This window comes from Saccopteryx bilineata, chromosome 11, assembly GCF_036850765.1.
Source record: "Saccopteryx bilineata isolate mSacBil1 chromosome 11, mSacBil1_pri_phased_curated, whole genome shotgun sequence".
NCBI classification, from domain to species: domain Eukaryota; kingdom Metazoa; phylum Chordata; class Mammalia; order Chiroptera; family Emballonuridae; genus Saccopteryx; species Saccopteryx bilineata.
The window spans coordinates 34,157,690-34,182,571 of record NC_089500.1 but is presented as its reverse complement, the minus strand read 5'-3'; the positions used below and the strand labels follow the sequence as shown (position 1 = coordinate 34,182,571).

At 35.2% G+C, this 24,882-nt stretch overlaps 1 protein-coding gene across 6 annotated transcripts in view; it reads right to left on the bottom strand.

Annotated features, from left to right (window-relative positions):
* NOL4 (nucleolar protein 4) overlaps positions 1-24,882 on the bottom strand; it is a 356,147-nt gene that overhangs the window by 231,912 nt on the left and 99,353 nt on the right. For all 6 annotated transcript variants that reach the window (XM_066246998.1, XM_066246992.1, XM_066246993.1 and 3 more), the window contains 3 exons: positions 13,048-13,159; positions 12,039-12,151; positions 3,523-3,655 (listed from right to left, as the gene is read on the bottom strand). In XM_066246998.1, coding sequence (XP_066103095.1) covers positions 3,523-3,655; positions 12,039-12,151; positions 13,048-13,159 — 358 coding nt within the window. The remainder of the gene's footprint in view (positions 1-3,522; positions 3,656-12,038; positions 12,152-13,047; positions 13,160-24,882) is intronic.

Below are 24,882 nucleotides of genomic sequence, written 5' to 3'. Positions count from 1 at the left end.
GTGAATTGAGTTTTTCATTTCTGTTTGATTTGTTTTTATAGTTTCAATTTCCTTGGTAATATATTCTTTGTGTTCATTGAGTTGTTTTCTGATCTCCCTATATTGCCTTTCTGTGTTTTCTTGTATATCTCTGAGTATTTTTAAGATTTCTATTTTAAATTCTCTGTCATTTAGCTCCAAGGCTTCCAATATGTTGTCTTTTCTCCATAGATTTTCCACATCTATTTGTGTTACCTCTCTTTCTTTTGTATCCATAATATTCGATTTCCTCTTTCTTATCGGCATCTGAGGGTGGTCTTATTGATAGCACTAATTAGAATTAATAAAGAGTAAAAAGTAAAAAAAAAAAAAAAAAAAGGTAAAACACCCCACAAAAAAAAACAGTAATAATTTATTATTTCCCCCTTTTTTTTCTCTCTTCTCTTTCCCTCCTCTCCCCTCCTCAGGGAAATATCGTGCCTATAATGGAGGGCCTGATTTGGGGTGAAGAGTTCAAGGGGCAAAAAAAAAAGGGAGTAGGGACCTACTAAATGCAAAAAAAAAAAAAAAAGGAAGAAAATCTTAGACAAGCATAAGATGATTTGCTTGTAAGTGATAGTCAACTAAGAGATATAATGAGAGGATAAGAGGGAACCAGAAAAAAGGACCAAAAAAGAATAATAAAGAAGAAAAAAAATAAAAATAATAAGTAAAAATCTGTTGTATTAAGTGGAGCGAAGACTAAATACAATGGAGACCTTGGGTTGGGAGGACCCAAAATGCCACAAAAATAAACAAACAAGAAAAAAAAAAAAACAAAAGCAAAAAAGAGAAATAAAGCCAAAAAAAAGCCTTGAGTCCCAAATTAACTAATTTGTTCGTGATTGAGGATTATATGGGAGGAAAGTAAAATGAGAAAAGAAAAAACGTATAGAAAGGAAAAAATAAGAAAAAGAGAAAAACGAAGGAAGAAATAAAATAGGAAGAGAAAAAAACAAAATAAAGCAAGACAGAAAAAAAAACAAAAGAGGAGAGAGTGAGAGTTAAGTGTTTTGGAGTATAACCTTAAAGGAGGGTGAGGATGAAGAAGAAAAATAAAATGCAACACTCATGGGTAGTGTAGTTCAAGAAAGGGGAAGCATAAGATGGGCAGAGAATAGAAGGACCGAGGTGGAGGAAATAAAGGCAAAAAGATAGAAGAAACAAACAACAACAACAACAACAAAAAAATTTAGTGGATCAAGTTGTAAAGTCTGTGGGTTTTTCTTGATTTTGAGAGGTTAACTTCTTCCTTTTTCTTTTCTCTCCCTCTTCCTGGTCGGTGACTCTGTACCCCAGGCTCTGCCCCTGTGTCACTCTTAGTTAGGGATTTGCAGTTGATGGGATTCTATGGCAATGTCATATAATTGGCTTTAGTCTTGCTGGAAGTAAAGGCTTGTTGGCGTTTGCAGGGTCCAACGATGAGAGAGTTTGCTTTCCTGGATTCTCTCTCCTAGTCCCCCCTTTCTGAATTAGCAGCCTGGTGATCCAGCTATAAGGCTGTAACTGCTTCTGCCTGGGGAGTAAGAGGCTCAAAGAGCTGGGAAATCCCCACTCTATCCCCACTCAGTGCAAGGCTTTGGGAAGGCTCTGACAGTCAGGGCCTCCAGTGTAATCAGGCGGGGGTGGGAGTCAATTGTTGTCAAGGTGACTGTTCAGCGCCTATCATTTAGTTGGACCTCTCAACCCAGGCTTTCCACACTTTGTAGCCCGTTTTTGCAGGGAAGAAGAGGCACTAGTCTCTGCTTACGACTAGTGTAGTATAGACTTTATTATCTGCCAAGTCCTTCTTGTTAGCGTTTATCCCTGAATATGGAGGCTCTATCAATCAGAAGTTGCCCCCGCCCCTTTAGCGAGAGGCACTAAAAAATATCACGCCTCTTATCTTGGATCGCTGAACTGAGAGAGATCTTATCAATTAGAACCGAGGGTGCGCAGATTTCATGGGTTAAGCTAATTTCAGTGATTGGGTCACAGCTGTGCTTCCGAAGGTATTTTAGGCTGCCTGCACGCGCCCCTCCCCCAACGCTTGATTGTTAGCTTGAATGGCTGGGTGAGGTGCCCCGCCCACGGAGAGAATCTCCCAAGCCTCTCCCGCTCGCCCCGCCGCTGGCGGCTGGACCGCACCAGGCGTAGGATAATGGAGCCCCCTGGGTGTGCGGGCCAGCAGGGTGTCCGGGGCGCGTGGAATGCCCAAGGCACGCGCGCGAATCGGGCGTTCCGGGCACCGGTGGTCGGCGACCCCCACTCGCAGTGTGTGGGCCGCTGGGAACGTCAGCGGTGCTCAACCGGACCGGGCGCGCGCGGCTGCTCGCGGGGGCTCGCGGTTCCCAAGTATATGGGCTGACTCACCACAGGCGCACTTCCTTGCGGTTTGAAAGAACGTCCCTGTGGTAGATTCCTCCACACCCTCGTCTCTCAGATTCAAGTGATAACAGTCCTTTTGCTATCAGTTTGTGTGGAACTCCGGAATGCTCCGAGGATAAATTTTTCTGTTTCTAGTTGATAAATTTGTTGTGATTTAGGGGAGAGCTGTTGGACGCGCTGCTCACGGCGCCATTTCCGTGATGTCACCCATCTAGAGATTTCTTAAACTGTGACAGCATAAGCAGAACACTAATAGCAGCTAGACATGCCGCAATATTTTGCAACTACTTTTCAACAGCAAATGTCAGTGTAAACAAGGAAAGATTTTTATTTCCTTAGCTACAGATGTAGGCACAGAAAATTCATGTAAAGTCATTACAGGAATACTAAAACAATGTTGAATAAAACGGGCCAGTTCTCTTTTATTTAGAACCCTTAATTTTCACTCACCATTACTCAAGTAATACATTTACTTGCATGCATAACTTGAGGCTTACAAAAATCCACAGATAGTATTTAAAGATCTCTGAAAATAGGAGACCAAAGTGTTTTAACTACCAAGCTAATTCCCCTACATATCCAGTTTTCTTTCTATTAAGAACAATGGAGTGATTCAGGAGTGTTCTCTTCAACGACCAAGGAAAAGAAGAGATCATAACTCAAGGAGCTTATATTCCCAGCAAAAACCTTCTTACCCAGAAAATTCACTCTAGTAAAATTGTCTTTTTATATCAATTGTTTTTAGTTTTCACCTTGTCTTTAATGAAATTGATTTTTCCAAATTACTCTTTTGATCATACTAAAACTCTTAACTGAGTCAGAAGAATGACCCAAGAAACCAAAGCTAAAAACTCAAAGTACATTAACACAATATATTTTAAGTTCAGGGAGCAAAAGATGGTCAAGCTTGGAATTTTACACCTACTATCTGTTTATAAATCAGTCTACCATCCCAATTTGAAACAAAGACCTGGATCCAAAAATAATGAAGTGGATAATGTAACCTGAATAAACAGAAGAGGTCGCCACAGAAACAAACAATTGACACAAAATAAGAGAAGGTTGTTCTAATAAATTCTGACTCGGGTTTTTGTTGTTTTGTTTTGTATTTTTGTTAGTTCAATTTGAATGGCTTACCATCTTGCTGGCCGTGGATAGCCTGAGGACTCTGCATTCTTTCCTCAAGATTGGAGCTAAGGTCAGAGTTCACAGTTGACATCCGTGTGGAATCACTCATATCAAATTCATCACTCTCTATTGAACTTTCATCCTGAAAATGGTTTTAAAACATCATAAATCATCATAAAATCTGATACATTTAAATAGTGACCATTTTATCAATAAGGTCAATTAGAGTTTAGCCAGTATATAAAGTTTTACAGAACTCAGTGAATTATGTGACACATTAATAGATACTTGAAATAATAAATAACAATAATTTTTCCCTTCAAGAAATTTCAAGATTTGTGAAGATTCAAGCAATGTATCTACGTGCAGGCAGATTTGAAAAGTAAGATAATATGTTTAGGGAGGATACAGTTGGGGATTTATCCTGAATTACAAAAAAATAAATTTTTTATTGAATTTATTGGGATGACATTGGTTAATAAAATTATATAGGGTACAGGTGTACATTTCTATAATACATCATTGTATATTCCATTATATGTTGACCAACCCAAGTCAAAGTGTCCTTCTATCACCATTTTTTTAAATAGCAAAAAATTCCTAAAAGAAAAGTTAATCACAAAACATAGCATAAAGAGAAATACATGTTTTGATTTTTAAAATAAATGACCTAATAAAATGTTATGAGCAAAAATCTTAGATTTCAAAAACAAAAACCAAATGAACAAAAACCTTTAAATCAAAAACTATTCACTAGCAAAACAGGATGGACTCCAGTAGTAGACAACCTTACATGGCCAGATTCAAATCCACATTGCTGGAGAGCAAGATAACACTAGCACATCCTTTCTTTTCTTACAAAAGAATATAAATTATACTGAGCCTACATAAAGGAGTTCTACATAAAGTATAAAAGATGCGTTTACCAAAGCCAGTTCACCAAATAGCTAAGTCAGCCAAAGGCTGGTTTGCCAAATGGCCAATTCATCAAAACCTGTCAAATATTAAACCAAATCTAAGCTATTTCAAAGCAGTCATTTCACTGAAGCAGGTTCCTTTTAGAGAACTGACTCTTAAACAAGTGGTGTGCTTATGTAGGCAGGAAGGCCTGAGAAACCTGCACAAAATATTATAAATATTTAATTGAAATCACTAGGTTTGACTTTCATTTGTAAATGTTTGATGTGAAAGTTTAATATGAATATAATAATTAGTAGTAATAGTGTTGCTATTTATGCTGTAAACACTATTCTTTATATTGGCTCACTCACTTCATCTTCAACACCACCTATGAGTTAGGGTTCAGGATTTATCCAATTTTACAGATTTGAGAAATTGAGGGACAGAGCAGTTAAAATAAGTTATCGCACTGATGTAGAACAGAATGGGGATTCATATGAAGTTACCTGGGCTTGAGAAAATAGCTTCTTGAAATATTAAGAGTTAATTCAGCTTTACAAATGACATCTTGGTATCAGCAAAGAAGTTGTTATAGTTAGGGGACAAGAACGCTCTAGTAAACTAACAAATTGGCGTACCGACCCATAGGTCAGGTCAAGATGATTTTCGTGTCCTTCCTTTACCAAATGTCTGATTATGTCCACTTATAGCAAATAGCACTAACTCTTCACTAACTCAGCAAAGACATGCCACCCTGTGAGGCCTCTGGGCATCAGCCACATATATATACATCTCCTGGCGGCAAATCTTCGCTCTCAGTATGGAATGTTCTCTCCAATTCTAAATTGCAAGATAATCTAAAGCATCTGAAATAAATATATATGCTAAAAGGAGAAAAAAATAATAGAATTTATTGTGCACATCAGTGTTATCAATGTATACCATATACATACATATATATGCACACATAGCTAAATTACATTATATGCACTGTAGTGCCTGTGATGTTAGGACTTTAGAGTACATTCTCTAAAGCCAGAACTGCCTGATTCAGATTCAAGCTCTGCTACTTATTAGATGCATTACTTAAAGCAAGTTACCTAACCATTTGTACCTCATTTTCTCATCTATAAAATAGAAATGTTAATAGTATCAATCTCAAAGGGCTATATAAGGATTAAGGAAATGTACTGTTTGAAATAGTTAGAACAATGTCATATACAAATAATGAGCACAAACCAGCTCGATATTGTTACATAGAATATATAACAAATTCTACACAGTATATAAAAAGATTAATATTTACTATTTTATATGGACACATACAAAAATAAACAAATATAATGGTAAAGATGAGCAACATAAGTTAACAAAGTAGGTTTGTATCCTACATAAACATTGTCTTTCTAATAAGCATTTATTATGTATACTAGAAATGGCTAACTATATGCAACCTAGTAAAATATTGTTTCTACTGTGTGTGTGCAACTATATATATAATAACCATCTGAGATATATGTTTGTATGTGTGTAAAATATATGAGCAAGCGTGCGTGTGTGTGTGTGTGTGCGCATGTGTGTGTAGTTAAAGAAAAGCTAGATAAAAAGAGCCAGGCCACAGACTCTGTTCCATGAAATGATTATATAAACTGCAAAAGGACACTATTAATAATCTATATACTTTTTACCACCACTATATGGCACTCTTGTCAGCATATTTTAAAAAAAATCTGAACAACAGATTAAAATGGTTATCCAACTAAATGTACCTGTTCTTTATTTTTATTTTAAAAACTCACCATGTTAAGATATTTATCATTATAAGCAGGTTAATGATTATGGTTATTTTAAATATGTTCCTCATGATTTTCTATGAAATATTATTTGCTTTTCACAATGTTATTACTTATTAGAATATGAATTATCCAGTTGCTTATATGTACAAAGGACTTTAATGAAACTAAGTGCATGCATTCATTCTGTAAGCTCTATTCTAATTATTAACTGAATAAATTATCTTTATATGATCTCATTTCTATATGAAATCTAATGAACGAAAACTGATGAACAAAATAGAAACAGAGCCTGACCAGGCGGTGGCGCAGTGGATAGAGCGTCGGACTGGGATGCAGAAGACCCAGTTTCAAGACCCCGAGGTCGCCAGCTTGAGTGCGGGCTCATCTGGTTTGAACAAAAGCTCACCAGCTTGAATCCAAGGTCACTGGCTTGAGCAAGGGGTTACTCAGTCTGCTGAAGGCCCACGGTCAAGGCACATATGAGAAAGCAATCAATGAACAACTAAGATGTCGCAACGTGCAACGAAAAACTAATGATTGATGCTTCTCATCTCTCCATTCCTGTCTGTCTGTCCCTGTCTATCCTTCTCTCTGACTCTCTGTAAAAAAAAAAAGAAAGAAAGAAACAGAGGCATGGATACATAGAACAGACCAATAGCTTTCAGAGGGGCAGGGGGGCTTGTGGACTGGATGAAAGAAAGTGAAGGGTTAACCAAAAAACACATATTCATTATATACACAGACACAGAAATAGTGTGGTGATAGCCAGAGGGAAAGGGGAGGGTGGGTAGGTAAGGAGGGATAAATGGGGATGAAAGAGACTTTGCTTGGGGCAATGGATGCATGATACAGTGTGCCGATGAGGTTTTATCGAGCCTGTATGGTTCCTTGAAACCTATATGATTTTGCGATCCAATGTAACCCCAATAAATTAAATAAGAAACATATAATGTGGGTTTTATTATTATTATTATTATTAACATAGAAATAATGCTAACCACTTTGGAAGAAATTACTAAATATTTCTAAAGGTGAAAGATCATAAAATTTGATTAATATATATTAGGTATTTTACTTAATTCATGATCATCTGTAGACCATTCATTCATCTAAATCCCTCCCTTTGTATTTTGTTTTGTATGATAACCTGTGGAAACAAAGTTTCTCCATATCTTACAATATGAGCTTCTTCTTTGTGTGACTAAAATCTCATGATCATAAAAGCCATGGCCAACCATAATTCTGCTTCCATAAAATTAATTTTTAAAAAATTAGAATAAAGATTTTACTGTTACAAATAATTTTTTCCTAGTCCTTCCCCTTTTAAAAATGGCATTTATTATTTTTAAAAAACTTTATTTTTGATTTTATTTCTATTTTGAGAAGTTGCTTAAAATTCAGATGCCAAGTCTGTTTCATATTTTATATTAGTTTTCAAGTTCCAGATTTTACCCTTAGAGAGTGTCTACTATATACCTCCTGCCTTGCATTGTTACTGCCACACAGGCTCAAGCTCTCCTTTAACATTTTCTTCTTCTTTTTTTATTTTTTATTTATTTATTTTTTACAGAGACAGAGAGTGAGTCAGAGAGAGGGATAGACAGGGCCAGACAGACAGGAACGGAGAGAGATGAGAAGCATCAATCATTAATTTTTCACTGCGTGTTGCAACACCTTAGTTGTTCATTGATTGCTTTCTCATACGTGCCTTGACCGTGGGCCTTCAGCAGACCGAGTAACCCCTTGTTGGAGCCAGCAACCTTGGGTCCAAGCTAGTGGGCTTTTCAAATCAGATGAGCCCGCACTCAAGCTGGCGACCTCGGGGTCTCGAACCTGGGTCCTCTAGCATCCCAGTCTGATGCTCTATCCACTGCGCCACCACCTGGTCAGGCTCCTTTAACATTTTCTGAATGATGTAATAATGTTCTCCCAATTATCTACCCACCTTCATTTTTTTTTTTCTCACCAGTCCTGTTCATCAACTACTGTCTTTCCATTTTAGAACTTGTTACTTCTCAGCTCAGAAATTTGCAGTGATATTCAAGTCAGTCCATGTCTACCAAGTAGCATGTACATTTTTCAATCAAATGTGTAGGGTTTTTCCTAAGACTTGAAAACCACTCCCATCTATCTCACCTTCTGCTCTGTTGTTAACTTGCCTTATACGCAAATCAACTTGAAGCTTGCATTATTAGCATTTCTATGAAATGAACCACTTCAAATCTTAATGTTTATGAGTGTAGACCTTGTCAGAAATTCAGGTTGACCACCAGGTCCCACACATCAGATCTAAAATTATAATCATGAGGTGTGGGTCCCACAACACACAGTTCAATAAAGGTTCCCAGGTGCCACTAATGCTGGTTATTTATTTTTTTTCCTTTGTATTTTTCTGAAGCTGGAAACGGGGAGAGACAGTCAGACAGACTCCCGCATGCGCCGGACCGGGATCCACCCGGCACGCCCACCAGGGGCGCTGCTCTGCCCACCAGGGGGCGATGCTCTGCCCCTCCGGGGTGTCGCTCTGCTGCAACCAGAGCCACTCTAGCGCCTGGGGCAGAGGCCGAGGAGCCATCCCCAGGGCCCGGGGCCATCATTGCTCCAGTGGAGCCTCGGCTGCGGGAGGGGAAGAGAGAGACAGAGAGGAAGGAGTGGGGGGTAGAGAAGCAAATGGGCGCTTCTCCTATGTGCCCTGGCCAGGAATCGAACCCAGGTCCCCCGCACGCCAGGCCGACGCTCTACCACTGAGCCAACCCGCCAGGGCCTAATGCTGGTTATTTAGCCAGTGCTGTTTAAGAAAATAGCATGCAAGGAAGGAATGACTCAATAACATTCGGTATTCTGTGACTACCAGTCATACTTGACTATTGGGTACTTGAAATATGGCTAGTGTGACTGAAGAATTGTAATTTTAACTTAGTTAATTTTAATCAATTTTCAACTAAATTTAAATATCCACATGTGGCTACTGGTTCACATATTGGACAATGCAGATTTGACAATTCCTTATTATTGGATCTTGAAAGTATATCCAATTATTCACTATTAGCATTGCACTAAATATCCTGATACATAAATTATTTCATGTATCACATTCCTTGGTATAAATTTCCAATCAAAGGATATAAATAACTTAAAAGTTTTAAATAATTATTGTCAAACTCTTCCCCAGAAAGTTTGATCCAATTTAAACTTCATCAACAGTTTATTGACAAGGTCAATAGCTCTTACATTGGATACATGTTTTGTAATCCTAAAGGCCATTTCTGGCATTCTTTATTTCTCATATCATCATTATAACATCTTATTATATGAATATTTTTATTATTTACTTTTTGGTCATCTGCCCCCTGACTAAACTATAAGCTTAATAAAGGCAAAATTTTTTATCAATTTATTTACTTTTTATCTCCATTATCTACAAGAGTATCAGTTAGATAGAAGGTACTCAATAAATATTGGTTGAATTAACACAATTTAATAATAACTGATCCCAAAGCACTATCTCACTTGAATTTCATTTTAATATGACTTATCTTACTTCATTACCTTTCAATAATTACAATTTCTAAAATTTTATAAATAATCTAGTCAATTTATCTAAATATTTTTAAGGCCGTGTACATACAATTTTATATTTTCAAACTGTAAGGATAAGAGTTATTTTCCTTATCCAGTTAAAAGTCTCTATTTTCATTCTGTGAAATACTTATTTTTTAGAAGCCAGAAGGATTCAGCATATGTGAGCTTTATTGTTGGCACAAAGTTGATCTTCTTACTTTTGGGCCTACAAATAAACATATCAAATTCTAAATGAACTTCCTACAAATATTCTGACAGCTCTAACTAGTTTATGAAATTGAAAAAATTTTTTCAATTATGTAATGCATCATGAGAACAATAACTCCATTCTCAGGGATGGACTGACATTAATATTTTGTTAATTGTTGCTCATGTCTCTAACCCAATAATTTTATTACTATTTATTTAATCATTTATATGTAGCCATCAAGTAATATGGAATCTGAAACCACTATTGCTCTAATATAAATCTTATAGAGTGTACCCTTAAAGTCTTTTGAGATAAAACTGTTTTATAAATATAGCTTTGAAATTAAATCTGCTCAAAACAGAACAAAAGCAAAAATTTAATTAGAATTTTATAAAGTTAGCTCAACAAAATAATTTTAAAAGAACTTAATAGTCTGACCAGGCGATGGTGCAGTGGATAGAGTGTGGGACTGGGATGTGGAGGACACAGGTTCGAGACCCCGAGGTTACCAGCTTGAGCGCGGGCTCATCTGGTTTGAGCAAGGCTCACCGGCTTGAGCCCAAGGTCGCTGGCTCAAGCAAGGGGTCACTTGGTCTGCTGTAGCCCCCTACTCCCCGTCAAGGCACATATGAGAAATCAATCAATGAACAACTAAGAAGCTGCAACGAAGAATTGATGCTTCTCATCTGTCTCCCTTCCTGTCTGTCTGTCCCTATCTGGGTCCTTCTATCTGACTCTCTCTGTCTCTGCAAAAAAAAAAAAAAAAAAAAAGAATTTAATAATACTTCACCAAATAATGCCATATTTGAATAAATATTTAATCATATTTCTGTTGTAAAGAAATTTCAAGGAGAAATTTCTTAGCCTGAAAAATTATTCCTAATATAGATAATCTGAATATATTTATTGATTGATGGCTGCTAATTAGTTAATAAGGATTTATTATGCCCATATTATTGCAAGTCTTTTGGGCAATATATACAGGGTATATATACAACTCAGTCTCTGCTTTTGAGATATTTCAACTAAAGTGGGGAATTAATTAGTATACTAGAGAGTATTCAACAACTGTACATTTTGTGTCAAATATATGCCTACAAACACATTATAAGATTGTTACTATACAAATTAAATAGAATAATTTGAAATATCAAAACACCTCTAATAAGAAGAATTACCCCAAAATGTCTCTAGAAAATGCAGAGAAGTAGTCAAATATATAAAATGGTCAGGTGAAATAGAAATTTAGAATATATTCAAGATTTGGATGGTAGAGAAACAATTATACCTGAAATATCTATTAAATTGACTTTTCTGGTTTCCAGGAAAAATAGTCTTAGTATTAAAGGCTTTGATACTTTCCTTGAATCATTTGGGATATTTTCCTCTGAAGCTTCTAGCACTTTACTAAGGCTTGCTTGTAGGAAATCAATTAAGGAATATGAACCTTCTTGGGAATGAACAAATTCTCACATAGCACTAAGGTACATAGATGTGTTAAGACAAGGCATCTCTATGGTCTCCATCAGTTCAATGCTAGTGGCATTCCTTTCATTAAAAAATAAATTACAAGCGTGCGGAGGACCCGGGTTCGATTCCCGGCCAGGGCACACAGGAGAAGCGCCCATTTGCTTCTCCACCCCTCCGCTGCGCCTTCCTCTCTGTCTCTCTCTTCCCCTCCCACAGCCAAGGCTCCACTGGAGCAAGGACGGCCCGGGCGCTGGGGATGGCTCTGTGGCCTCCGCCTCAGGCGCTAGAGTGGCTCTGGTCGCAACATGGCAACGCCCAGGATGGGCAGAGCATCGCCCCCTGGTGGACAGAGCGTCGCCCCTGGTGGGCGTGCCGGGTGGATCCCGGTCGGGCGCATGCGGGAGTCTGTCTGACTGTCTCTCCCTGTTTCCAGCTTCAGAAAAATGCAAAAAAAAAAAAATAATAATAAATAAATAAATAAATAAATAAATTACAATCTTCAAAACGCCATCAAGCTTAATACGACAGTCATGGTTATCAAACATCATTCCAACATTTGATAACAAACATGGATATTTCCATTTTACCTCATCTTGCTGTGAGTTTAGCAGCTGCAGTTTCATGTGCTTCATATAGGCCATGGTAATTGGCATGTTGTAGTCAATCATGCTGGTCACCAAAGTGGGAGGTTTTCCATTATCTGTAATAAAACATTTTTAATGGGTAATGAAAGTGATACTGCAATCTACCTGTAATCTTAGAATGATTTAATTTGTTCAAATAAATATAAGATTCTAAATACCAAGCATTTCGGAGACTGTATTAGAGATGAATTATTAAAAATAAAATAACTGGTAAGTTTCTACAAAAGTATATTACAACAAATGAACACTATGAATAAATTAGTAATTTCTAACTTTAGGGGAGCTCTTGCTAACCTGGGTAACAATGAGTGAAAGCAATATAGTAATTAAACACAATTTTATTTGTACTTTTGTATATTTCTCTTTTGCTGCAAACTTACTTTACATGTGTACTTGCTTCTTCTTTTCTTTCTTTCTTTCTTTTTTATTTTTTTGCTAGTCTACTTACTCATCCTCCAACTCGTGGGAAAGGGCTGGTCTAAATGTATATATGAGATTAATTTAATCTCTGAATTTCTTAGATTAGGAAAACAAACCAGGTAATTTTTAATAAAAGAATATTGTATGCAAAAATTTCAGTGAAGGAATTCCATAATATTCATCACGTTTAGAAATTAGGAATTGGCAGTTTTAAAAGGGCACCAAAGGAATATCAATTTCCCTTGCTAAATATATTTAAGATACCACAAAATACACACAATAAATGAAAATTAACACATTGTTATAAAAAAAAATTTATGTTGCACAGTCAAAATTGTCTTTCTTCTGAGAATGGACACTGAACTAACTACCATAAGTGGATATTCAAAATTCACTGCCTCCTACTTGAATAAATGAGATGATCTGACTTGTTGAACTGCTTAAGTCTACCACCTTTTTATTAAAATGTGAAATATAAATTGCCATTATGAATAAAATTACTTTCAATCTCGCTATTTGACATCGTGGCTACCTTTATGATCTGTTCCATCTGGGTTTAAATGCATTCTTTTCTGGCACTCTGAGCAGCTCATTAGAAATCGTGTCACCGCTTCTCTTGGTAGGAAGGCATAGCTCTCTGAAATCTGCAATGATTCACAAAATAGCAGTGTTATTATATAAGCTGACTGAGCGTGATTCAACAGAAATGATCATTGTATTTCCAAATAAGACGCATTATTCCATAATGGCAGGAAGCACAATGAAAGCATGCACTGCATACCATGCATCATTTCAAGAAATATCTATCCAACTTGATTGCGTGTCTCTCAATAATAGTTAAGGCAATGCGGAGATGAGAATCAACCACATCTGAAATAATATCTGTTCACATTTCTGCATTTCTTTTAATAAGCACAATCACAGTGTACAGATATGATTGTGAATAATTTTCCTTATTAAAGATTGTCAACATTGTTTTTAAAACTTACTGCTAGTATCATCAAAATTTTATCTAATTTTACATATACGTTTTAAAATTTTGCCCCAAGTAGGCGCAATAAACTTTGGATTTTGCATTAATAAGCATTTCTTTATTATTGCTTTTTGAAAAATTTCAAGTGAAAATGAAAGATAATTCTAACCGTACTCATGTATATATTTACTGCAGTGAATCATCCCTTCCACAGAAAATGACACACTTGGAAATGCATTTTGGCCACCTATCCTGTTACTTTATATCAGTTTTTCATAATTTATGTTCATAATAGCTCACATTAATTGTCCAACCAAGCTTTCCCCATGTTCCATATAAAGCTTCTATTTTCAAAACAATGACTTAGAGTGAAGTTAGAAATCAATATACCTGTCATTTTTAAAAATATTAACTATCAAAAACCAAGCTACTGCTTTCATTCAAGCAAATAACTGCTGAAGTGAAACTGACTTAACATTGTCTCAGAGAGTGCTACCAAGAAATCTGATACAAGGCTCCAGTTTTTCACCATAACACTAACACTGGTACATGAAAGATGAAATAATCAGGAGGAATAAATAAGTTGTAAATTAGACATAAATGCCACAGATTTATGTCTAAATTATGAATTCTCAGTTACATAATTACTGTGTGACCACGGATATATTTTAAGCTTGTGGAAAGGGAAAAAAAAATATGTACCTCATGTATAATTGAATATAAATCTACACCAGTTCCATGAATGTGATGAAGTCAACTTTCACTTATCCAAGCTGTAGAAGGAGCGTAGCATCGAGAAAATCTTATATACTAAGATCTAAGATTGTAAAGGGTATTTTTCCTGAATTTAATATTAAACTCAGACTGTGTCACTTAACCTATCCCATTGACTCTCAGGAAAAGTACACCAAAGAGAAGTAACAAGTCTATAATTCAAATCTACCATGGATGATCCCACATAGGTAATTAAATCCAACTTTACTAGGATTTGAAGTTTGACTTTGATTTTTAATATAACTATCATTTGTAAATTAAGATGCTAGCCTTTTTTAAAAATACTTCTTTGTACTATACAAGGAAATGTGGGAGAAAAATAAGCAGAAAAATTTGAAAGCATTTCATAAAAATATTCTATATAAGCTATTAAATAAGAAAATAGATATATTATAATACAATTTAAATTCTCATTCACTCTTTCATGCTTTCTTTCTTTCTCTACACACACGCACGCACATACACACAAATTTGGTTCCTATTCATCTATCTTGAAGAGGGAACTAACACGTTTGCTGATTTATTTATCTGATTAGAGATCATTTTTTTCTGACTCTCTAGAAGTCTATTTTACCATGATGCATAAGTTTAAAAAATGGTTTATGATGCATGCCCTGTCCTTGTATATACTATATTTCTAACTCACATGGAGTTACAATTCACTGGGGCTGACCAGTAAATTCATTGACAAATAGGATTTGAGAAGAATGCTCCTTTGACTTTACATAAAGAATTTTTATTAAATCTTTTCTCTCTTTACATAGAAGAGAAATATTCCATTAAAAGAAAGATAGGCAAGTGATGGGGTTGAAGAGACGCTCCATTGGTTTCCATGGTGCTGATGTATGTTCCGCAGTCTGCCCTTTTTCCAGGGCAGACAGAGCACTTGTGTAGGAACCCCTGCGGGACAGATTTATGATCAACCTGACTCAATTGCACATCTTGTCCTAGCTCTACTTAGCTCCAAATCAATTTGTTTTGAAATCATTATTAATCTCATTACATTTCTTTTCTAGTTTTACTTTGAGAAGCAAATACCTGTAATAGTCACAAATATGTTTATGTTCGTGTGCACCTGTATGCATGAAATAATATAAAGTCCCAATTTGTATCTGAGTAAAGATTTTTAGCAAGTACTCTGTCCCATCATTCTCTGTAGTGGTGTTCTGGCATAGTGTTAGGCATGTTAGTGTCCATGACATAAATGGGTAAAGGCTCTTGTGTGAGTGTAGTTTTCTTGGTGTTCAGAATACATTTTATGGGGAGACCTGCCAAGGCTTATCACTGTCCTCAGAGCTTTTCTTCCCAACCTCATGCTCACTAGGGCCCCAGGTACAAGTCTTCTTTGATACAGGGACAAGAAATCTTCCAAATAGACCCTTCAAGTCCTACACTGATTTCTGAAATAACAGTTTTGCCATAGAGGTGAAGAGGAAAAAAAAATCCTTTTCCTTATCTTGAATCTTTCTTTCTAGATCTCTTTGAAATTAAGAGTCCTATAAGAAATAATGATATCGGATCATTCACAATAACATGGATGGACCTTGATAACATTATACAGAGTGAAATAAGTAAATCAGAAAAAACTAAGAACTATATGAATCCATACATAGATGGGACATAAAAATGAGACTCAGAGACATGGACAAGAATGTGATGGTAATGGGGGGGGGGTGGTGAGGAGTGGGGAGGGGGCGAGAAAGGAGAGAGAGGGGGTGGGAAGGGGAGGGGCACAAAGAAAACCAGATAGAATGTGATGGAAGACTATTTGACTTTGGGTGAGGGGTATGCAACATAATCAAATGTCAAAATAATCTAGAGATGTTTTCTCTGAACATATATACCCTGATTTATCAATGGCACTGCATTAAAATTAATAAAAATAAGATAAAAAAAAGAAAAAGAGTCTTAGGCAACTTTCTTTGCCAGGTTCTTAGAGCATTTTTTTTTAATTTTATTTAGACAATTCATTTTAACGGGGTGACATAGATCAAGTAGAGTACATAGATTCAGAGAAACATCTCCAGATCATTTCGACATTTGATTATGTTGTATACGCATCACCCAAAGTCTAATTGTCCTCCATCACCTTTTATTTGGTTTTCTTTATGCCTGTCCCTTCCCCTCCCCCCCTCCTCTCTTCCCCTCCCCCTGGTAACCACTGCACTCTAATCTATGTCCATGAGTTTCAATTTTGTGTCTCACCTATGTATGAATAGAACATTTTTAAAAACGAAAACAATGTCTTTAAAAATTCTTAAATTATGGTCATTAGAATTATTACATTTCAGAATTAAAGCCTTGTGATGAAATCCTGTCTTTTGATCCTGTCAGTATCCTATAGTAACTCCATTCAGAGATAACACTAAAAGCTTACATGTGAAGCCTCTTTTGAACTTGAAGCCTAGGCTAAACACACCTATGACTGATCTTTGCTTTTAAGAAAGGCCCTGTTTCCATGAATGTGTAAAATATTAAATCAACTTTAAAATACGTGTTCATAAATGGTGATAATATTCAGAGACATGTTCTTCTAGATTATCATTCATCAAAGTCCTAACATCCCTCATGCAATACGTAAAAGAAGTTGTAAACAAAACCTAGCAGCAGTAAGGGATAGAAATGAAAAAAATTTTGATTCAAATACTTAAGGTACCAATCTACTGTCATAATTAATTATATAAAATGCTATAATCATTCATAAATGTGTATGTCCTTGACCCACTTTTCAACTTTAATCACTTCTCTGTTTCCAGGATAGAAATTGGATTTTGAATATACAGTACAGACATTTGCTAAAACATTGGTGAGAATACTTCAATTGAAAATATATTCTCAGAAATGCCTTTACATTTAGGAAAGATAGAGTCCTTCCCTAGAATTTGTATATGAACACAGAAACAATGAATCTTGTTAATAATAGGAAGCAGAAGATAACACGAACTGATATTAGTCTTGTTACCTCTGAACTAAACACTAAAAAAGACAACTGCCATATGGCAAGCCGCATATTTAATGCTTATAACAGAATTAAACATACAAGGAAGGACTAGAAATCACATATAATAATAAATCACATATAACATAAATTACAAGTAGAAATGATCTCTCCCATCAAAAAAAACTACAATATTACCTCTACATAAAAACCATTGCACTTATAGCATCTTTTGCTAAACCAAACAATAAAATTGGCCTCTGGAGTCAAGATCGCCTAACATTAGTAATCTACTGATAAACTAACTCACCAGAAGACAACCTAAAGCTCAGGTCCCAGAAAGGGCACTGCTACTGATAATCCACTTTTGGGTTAAAATTTATATAGACAGTTATTTTATATACAGGAAAGGATGATGGGCATTTTACCATGCCAACGTCCCTGAGTTCCTGAAGGAAGAACAAACAGTCCTTTGTAAAAACCCTACAACTACGAAGCCCGATTCTGGCAGCTCCCACGTGCCGCTCCCCTCCCCTCCACAGAGCCCAGTCAAGGTGAAAATGGCAGTTATCCAAAAAATATTGAAATAAAAAGAAAAATGAATAGCAGAGTTTTATCTTCAGAAATAAATTCCCTTCCTACTTGTATCTCAATGCATGAAATAATATATAGTAATTAAAGAAGTTAACTAATCAGAACAATGTAATAAATGACTACTTTGCTGTGCTTATTCAGAGAGTGTGTTGCAACTGCGTGAGGGAAGTTTATCACATTCACTAGAGTTTTGTAAATTGAGAACAAAATGAATAACAGAAAATTTTAAAACAGGATTATTTGTACGATGTGTCTCCTCCTCAGTCCCAAGCACCCTTTTTCTCTAATTTTAACTGTTTAATTTCTGAACATTTCTAGTACAAAGGCCTAGTAAATTTACTCAGCTTCTAAAGAAACCTGCAATTTCTTGCTTCCTCAAATGGTAGAGAATTGACAATTCTTGAAATTAAGATTCTCATTCATTATATAACTATTACTTGCTTTGGTCATTTTACAGAGAAGGAAATGTTTTCTAAACATTATATATATGTTTAAAGTTTTCCATTAATTGAATGCTTAAAAGTAGATTATGCTTAGTAAGAATTTTACATGGATTTCATTATTTATCCTTTAAAATAAATCCAGGAATAGATTATTATCATCAGTATTATCATCTCTGTTTAACAAATGGGGAAACAAAGCTTGAGAGAGATCATATATATTTGTCAAATAAGTAGAAGAGAGAATACTCATGTGAAAATTTGCCTTCAGAATCTATTCCTTTAATCACTACATTGTATAGTTTTTCCTGGTCACTAGTACTAAAAAAGAGAGAGACTATCTCATCCATAAAGAGTTGCAACATTAACCTCACAGCATAGGTTAATTATACTAAAAAAATTTTTTATGTTTCCTGATGTGAGGCTCTTTATAAAATGCTCTAACCAGTTTGAGGTGACCCTCTGAATACAGGGGGTAATAACTTGTCTCAGGTTACAAAGTTCCACAGAAACACATCACACTACACAGTTACAATACAGAGTTCCACCTGGAAGAAATTAACAGGCCATCTGTTCTGTTCCAGCAGAACTCATAACTAAAGTCAGTGATTTTTCAACTGTTGGACTGTGGCAGTCAACCATGTGCTGCAAGAATTTTTAAAACATGCAATACCTGACTATTTAGTCAGGTATTCTGATCTCTTTTCCCTTACACTGTCAACTTTAAAAAAGGACAACAACCAACATAACAATAGCTGTCTGGTGTGAATGAATCCAAATTATACCAATTTTTTGTCAAATTGCAAAAATATATATATTTTTTGATGTGCTACAGAATTTTAGTAAGTAGTTTACGTGTGCCATCAGATGAGAAAGGTTGAAAATCACTGATGTAGTCTATTTCTAATGGAATAGAACTTCTAACTGTTAAAAGAAATTCACTAGTCACAAAAAAAGAAAAGAGAAATAACTCATGGATATGGAGAAGTCATTCTTGGTTTAAGATTTATAATGAATGCATGAGCTGAAATAGAGACACCATGTGACATTGGTGAATCATGAGCATCAGTAATCACTTTTAAAAGCAAAAAATTAAAATAAAAAAAGCTAAATCAAAAGATGTATCAATGCTACTAAATATCAGCAATTTGGAAAAATCATAGGTAAATGCTTAATTTCATTGTCAATTCCATTATTCCACATACTGATAACCTGGCATAATTTGCTCCATTTCAGACATTGAATTTTAGTGCAAAATAAAATTGGCCTAGTCACAGTATTTTTTAAAATTACCATCCCCACCTTTGCTTTATAAAATGAATTTAGACAATAGCAGTACTACTTTTATTTTACTGAAATAAGAATGTTAAAAACATGTTTTTTTTTTCTTTCTTTCTTTTTTTTTTTTTGCCAAATACCATTTAGTACCCTCATGGAAGAATTTGTCCTTGAGGCCAAACATTTGACATTTTCTCTAATGAACACTCTTGGGATTATGAATAAAGAATAAATTGCAAATCATCTCCTAGTAAAATTTGTTTATCCTACCATATGTATGAAAACTTTTAGTATTTAATGTTGTGATATTCTACCATGAACCACCTGTACTGTACATAATTGGATAAGAAAACATAATTGGATAGAACATTAATTTTTAAAAACTTAAATTAAAATATTCTTTAACAGAGCCTATAAATTCAAATACTGTTAAAGACCCAAAATGTCCTGATTCATAAAGACACAGCACACCAGAGTCCAGAGATGCCCCTATCTGAGGAAGTAAAATCATCTCTAATTTAACAAGGACCACTCTGCCTTTTCCTGGTTTGCTCACTGTATATCTTTAACACATTTAAAAGGAAGGCATTAGGATACACACACCATACATACACATACATGCACATGCACACACACTCACACAACTTGCAAATGCTTTAACATTTGGCTATAACACTCGGCCCAAGCATTTTCAGATATGTTTAAAAAATTGAAATGTCTAGCCAATGGTTTCCTTTATATCAGTTCTCTTTCACCTATTTCATGCATGAGAAAAGATGAGTAGTGAACATTTTCTACAGACAAATTATTAATTTGTGCAGGTACATATGAAATAGTCTTGTAAATAGAAAGACATCTTTTCAACAAATATCTATTGAATGAAAGGCACTGTTATTATTTCTGAATTCTGTTAGATATTGTTCTATGTCACTAATGTACCTGGACATATCAAATTCTTGGGATCACCCATTGGCACTTGTTTGGTTAATTCTGACATGATTCAGAAAAATACTTTTATATGAACATAAATATAAATACTTTCTGATGAAACAAAGTGCATTCATCATACTAATAAATTAGACAAAAGCTAGACATTTGGCTTGTGTAATGAAATATGCAATCACTTTGGATCTCAACAATTTTTACTGCAGAGTCTTAACTACTATTTCAGAAGACTTGGTCCTATGTTGTACCTTCTGGACATTTAAACATCTGCTAACTAACCAACTAAATTCCTGTACCTTAATAGTGTCTCAAATACCCAAATCAGGATGCTGCTAGATTTGCACTTTAACCCCAAATGCACAACCGCTCCCCAGCAGAGATTCTCATGCTCTGTCTTGGCTCATACCAGCCCTGTGGCACTGCCCATCTTGCTGTGACTCTGGCACCATGATCAGTATTCCAGTATGCTATTTCCTTTCCTATCACTGTCCACTCTTTCTTTCCCTTCTTTCTTCCCTGATCATCTGCATCCAATCTTCACACCAACTCATCAGCACCCTTGACCTAAGCAGACAGATCTTAGATTGATTTTTAAATAAGATTAAGGCTGACAACAGAAAATTGGAGGCAGACAACACCAGGCCTAGATTCAACTAGCTCTACAAACAACACACCTAAACACACAGACATAATGAGAAGACAGAGAAGTTCAATCCAAATGAAACCACAAGAGAAACCTCCAGAAAAGGAACTGAATGATATGGAAATAACCAAACTACCAGATGCAGAGTTTAAAATAATGATTGTAAGGATGCGTAGGGATCTTAGAACAACAATGGATAGTCATTATGAACACCTAAATAAAGAGATAACAAGTATAAAAAAGGACATTGAAATATTAAAAAAGAATCAGTCGGAGATGACAGAAATGAAGACCACAATGGAAGGAATTAAAAGCAGGATGGATGAAGCTGAGGATCAAATCAGCGAGTTGGAGGAAAAGATGAACAAAGGTATGGAAGCAGAGCAGAAAAAAGAGACTCAAAAAGTCTGAGGAAACTCTAAGAGAGCTCTGTGACAACATGAAGAAAAATAACATTCACATCATAGGGGTTCCTGAAGAATAAGGGAAAGAACAAAGAATAGAAACTTTATTCAATCAAATCATAGCTGAAAACTTCCCTAAATTGATGCAAGGGAGGTTCTCACAAATTCAAGAAGCACAGAGAACTCCATTAAAGAGAAACCCAAAGAAACCTACACCAAGACATATCATAATTAAAATACCAAAGCTAAGCAATAAAGAGAAAATATTAAAAGCTGCTAGAGAAAAAAAAGGATATCACCTACAAAGGAGCCCACACAAGGATGATATCCGACTTCTGAACAGAAACACTTGAGGCCAGAAGGGAATGGCAAGAAATATTCAAAGTAATGCAGAACAAGAGCCTACAACCAAGATACTTTATCCAGCAAGGCTATCATTTAAAATTGAAGGAGAAATAAAAAGCTTCCCAGACAAAAAAAAAAATCTCAAGGAATTCATTACAACCAAACCAATGCTGCAGGAAATGTTAAGGGGCCTGTTGTAAACAGATCAAAGTGGAAAAAGAATATAGCAAAAGAGGAATACAACTTTAAAGAATAAAATGGCAATAAAGAACTATTACATATCAATAATAACCTTAAATGTAAATGGATTAAATCAGTGGTCCCCAACCCCCAGGCCGTGGACTAGTACTGGTCCGCAGAGAAAGAATAAATAACTTACATTATTTCCGTTTTATTTATATGTAAGTCTGAATGATGTTTTATTTTTAAAAAACGACCAGATTAGATTCCCTCTGTTACATCCAAGACTCACTTTTGACGCTTGTCTCGGTCATGTGATGCATTTATTCGTCCCACCCTAAAGGCTGGTGCATGAAAATATTTTCTGACATTAAACCGGTTCATGGCCCAAAAAAGGTTGGGGACCGCTGGATTAAATGATCCAATTAAAAGACATAGAATAGCTGCCTGGATAAAAAAACAGGACCTGTACATATGCTGTCTATAAGAGACACACCATAAAACAAAAAATGCACATAGATGGAAGGTAAAAGGATGGAAATAAATATTTCATGCAAATGCAAATAAAAAAAAGCTGGGGTAGCAATACTTAAATTAAGAGATAAGGAAGGTTACTACATAATGATAAAGGGAGCAATCCAACAGGAAGATATAACCATCATAAATATCTATGCACCTAATATGGGAGCACCTAAATATATAAAGCAGACTTTGATGGATATAAAGGGTGAGATCAACAGCAATACTATCATAGTAGGAGATTTCAATACCCCACTAACATCACTAGATAGATCCTCAAGAAAGAACATTAACAAAGAAACAGCAGACTTAAAGAACACACTAGATCAACTTGATTTAATAGATATCTTTAGAACCTTTCACCCTAAGGCAGCAGAATATACATTCTTTTCAAGTGCTCATGGTACATCATTCTCTAAGATACACCACATGCACCACATGTTAGAACATAAAAGCAGTCTCAACAAATTTAAGAAGATTGAAATCAAATCAAGCATTTTCTCTGATCGCAATGGCATGAAACCACAACAGAAAAACTAAAAAATAATCAAACACATGGAAACTAAATAGCATGTTATTAAATAACAAATAGGTTAACAATGAAATCAAAGAATAAAAAAATTCCTAGAAACGAATGATAATGAACATATATAACAACTCAAAATTTATGGGACACAGGAAAAGGAGTCCTGAGAGGGAAGTTCATAGCCCTATAGGCATTCCTTAAGAAGCTTGAAAAAGCTCAAATAAACAACCCAACCCTTCATCTAAGAACTAGAAAAAGAACAGCAAGTAAGGCCCAGAGGTAGTAGAAGTAAGGAAATAATAAAGATAAGAGTGAAAATAAATGACATAGAGGCTAAAGAAACAATATAGAGTATCAAGGAAATCAAGAGCTGGTTCTTTGAAAGGGTAAACAAGATAGATAAACCTTTAACAAGTCTCACCAAGAAAAGAAGAGAGAGGACTAAAATAAATAAAATTAGAAATGAGAAAGGAGAAATAACAACTGACACAACAGAAATACAAACATTTGTAAGAAAATACTATGAAGAATTGTATGCCAAAAAATTAAATAACCTAGGTGAAATGGACAAATTCTTTGAAACATAAAATCTTCCAAAAATCAATCTGGAAGAATCAGAAAACCTAAACAGACTGATTACAACAAAAGAGATCAAAACGGTTATCCAAAAGCTCCCAAATAAACAAAACCCCTGGGTCCGATGGCTTCGTAGTAAATTCTACCAAATATTCAAAGAACTAACTCCTATCCTTCTCAAGCTACTTCAAAAAATTCAAGAGGAAGGAACACTTCCAAGTTCCTTTTATGTGGCGAGCATAATTCTGATTCCAAAAACAGGCAAAGACAACACAAAGAAAGAAAATTATAGGTCGATATCCTTGATGAATTTGATGCTGAAATTCTCAACAAAATATTAGGAAACCAGATCCAGCAATACATGAAAAAAATCATACATCATGATCAAGTGGGATTTATTCTGGAGAGGCAAGGATGGTACAACATTCATATATCAATTAATGTGATTCACCACATAAACAAAAGGAAAGAGAAAAACCACATGATAATTTCAATAGATGTAGAAAAAGCATTTGGTAAAATTCAGCACCCATTTATAATCAAAACTCTTAGAAAAGTGAGAATACAGGGAACATACCTCAACATGATAAAGGCCATATATGACAAACCCACAGCCAACATCATAATTAATGGACAAAAATTAAAAGCAATTTCCCTAAAATCAGGAACAAGGCAAGGGTGCTCCCTTTTACCACTCTTATTTAACACAGAACTGAAAGTCCTAGCTACAGCAATCAGACAAGAAGAAGAAATAAAAGGCATCCAAATTGGAAAAGCAGAAGTAAAACTATCATTATTTGTAGATGATATGATACTGTATAAAGAAAACCCTAAATTCTCAGTCAAAAAACTACTGGACCTAATAAACGAATTCGACAAGGTGGCAGGATATAAAATTAATAAACAGAAATCAGAGGCATTTTTATACACAAACAATGAACTATCTGTCAGAAAGAGAAATTAAAGAAACAATCCCCTTCACTATTGCAACAAAAAAAAATAAAGTACCTAGGAGTAAATTTAACCAAGGAAGTTAAAGACTTGTACTCAGAAAATTATAAAACATTGATAAAAGAAATGAAGGAAGACACAAACAAGTGGAAGCATATACCATGCTCATGGTTAGGAGGAATAAACATCATTAAAATATCTATATTACTCAAAGCAATTATAAATTCAATGCAATACCAATTAAAATACGAATGACATACTTCAAAGACATAGAACACATA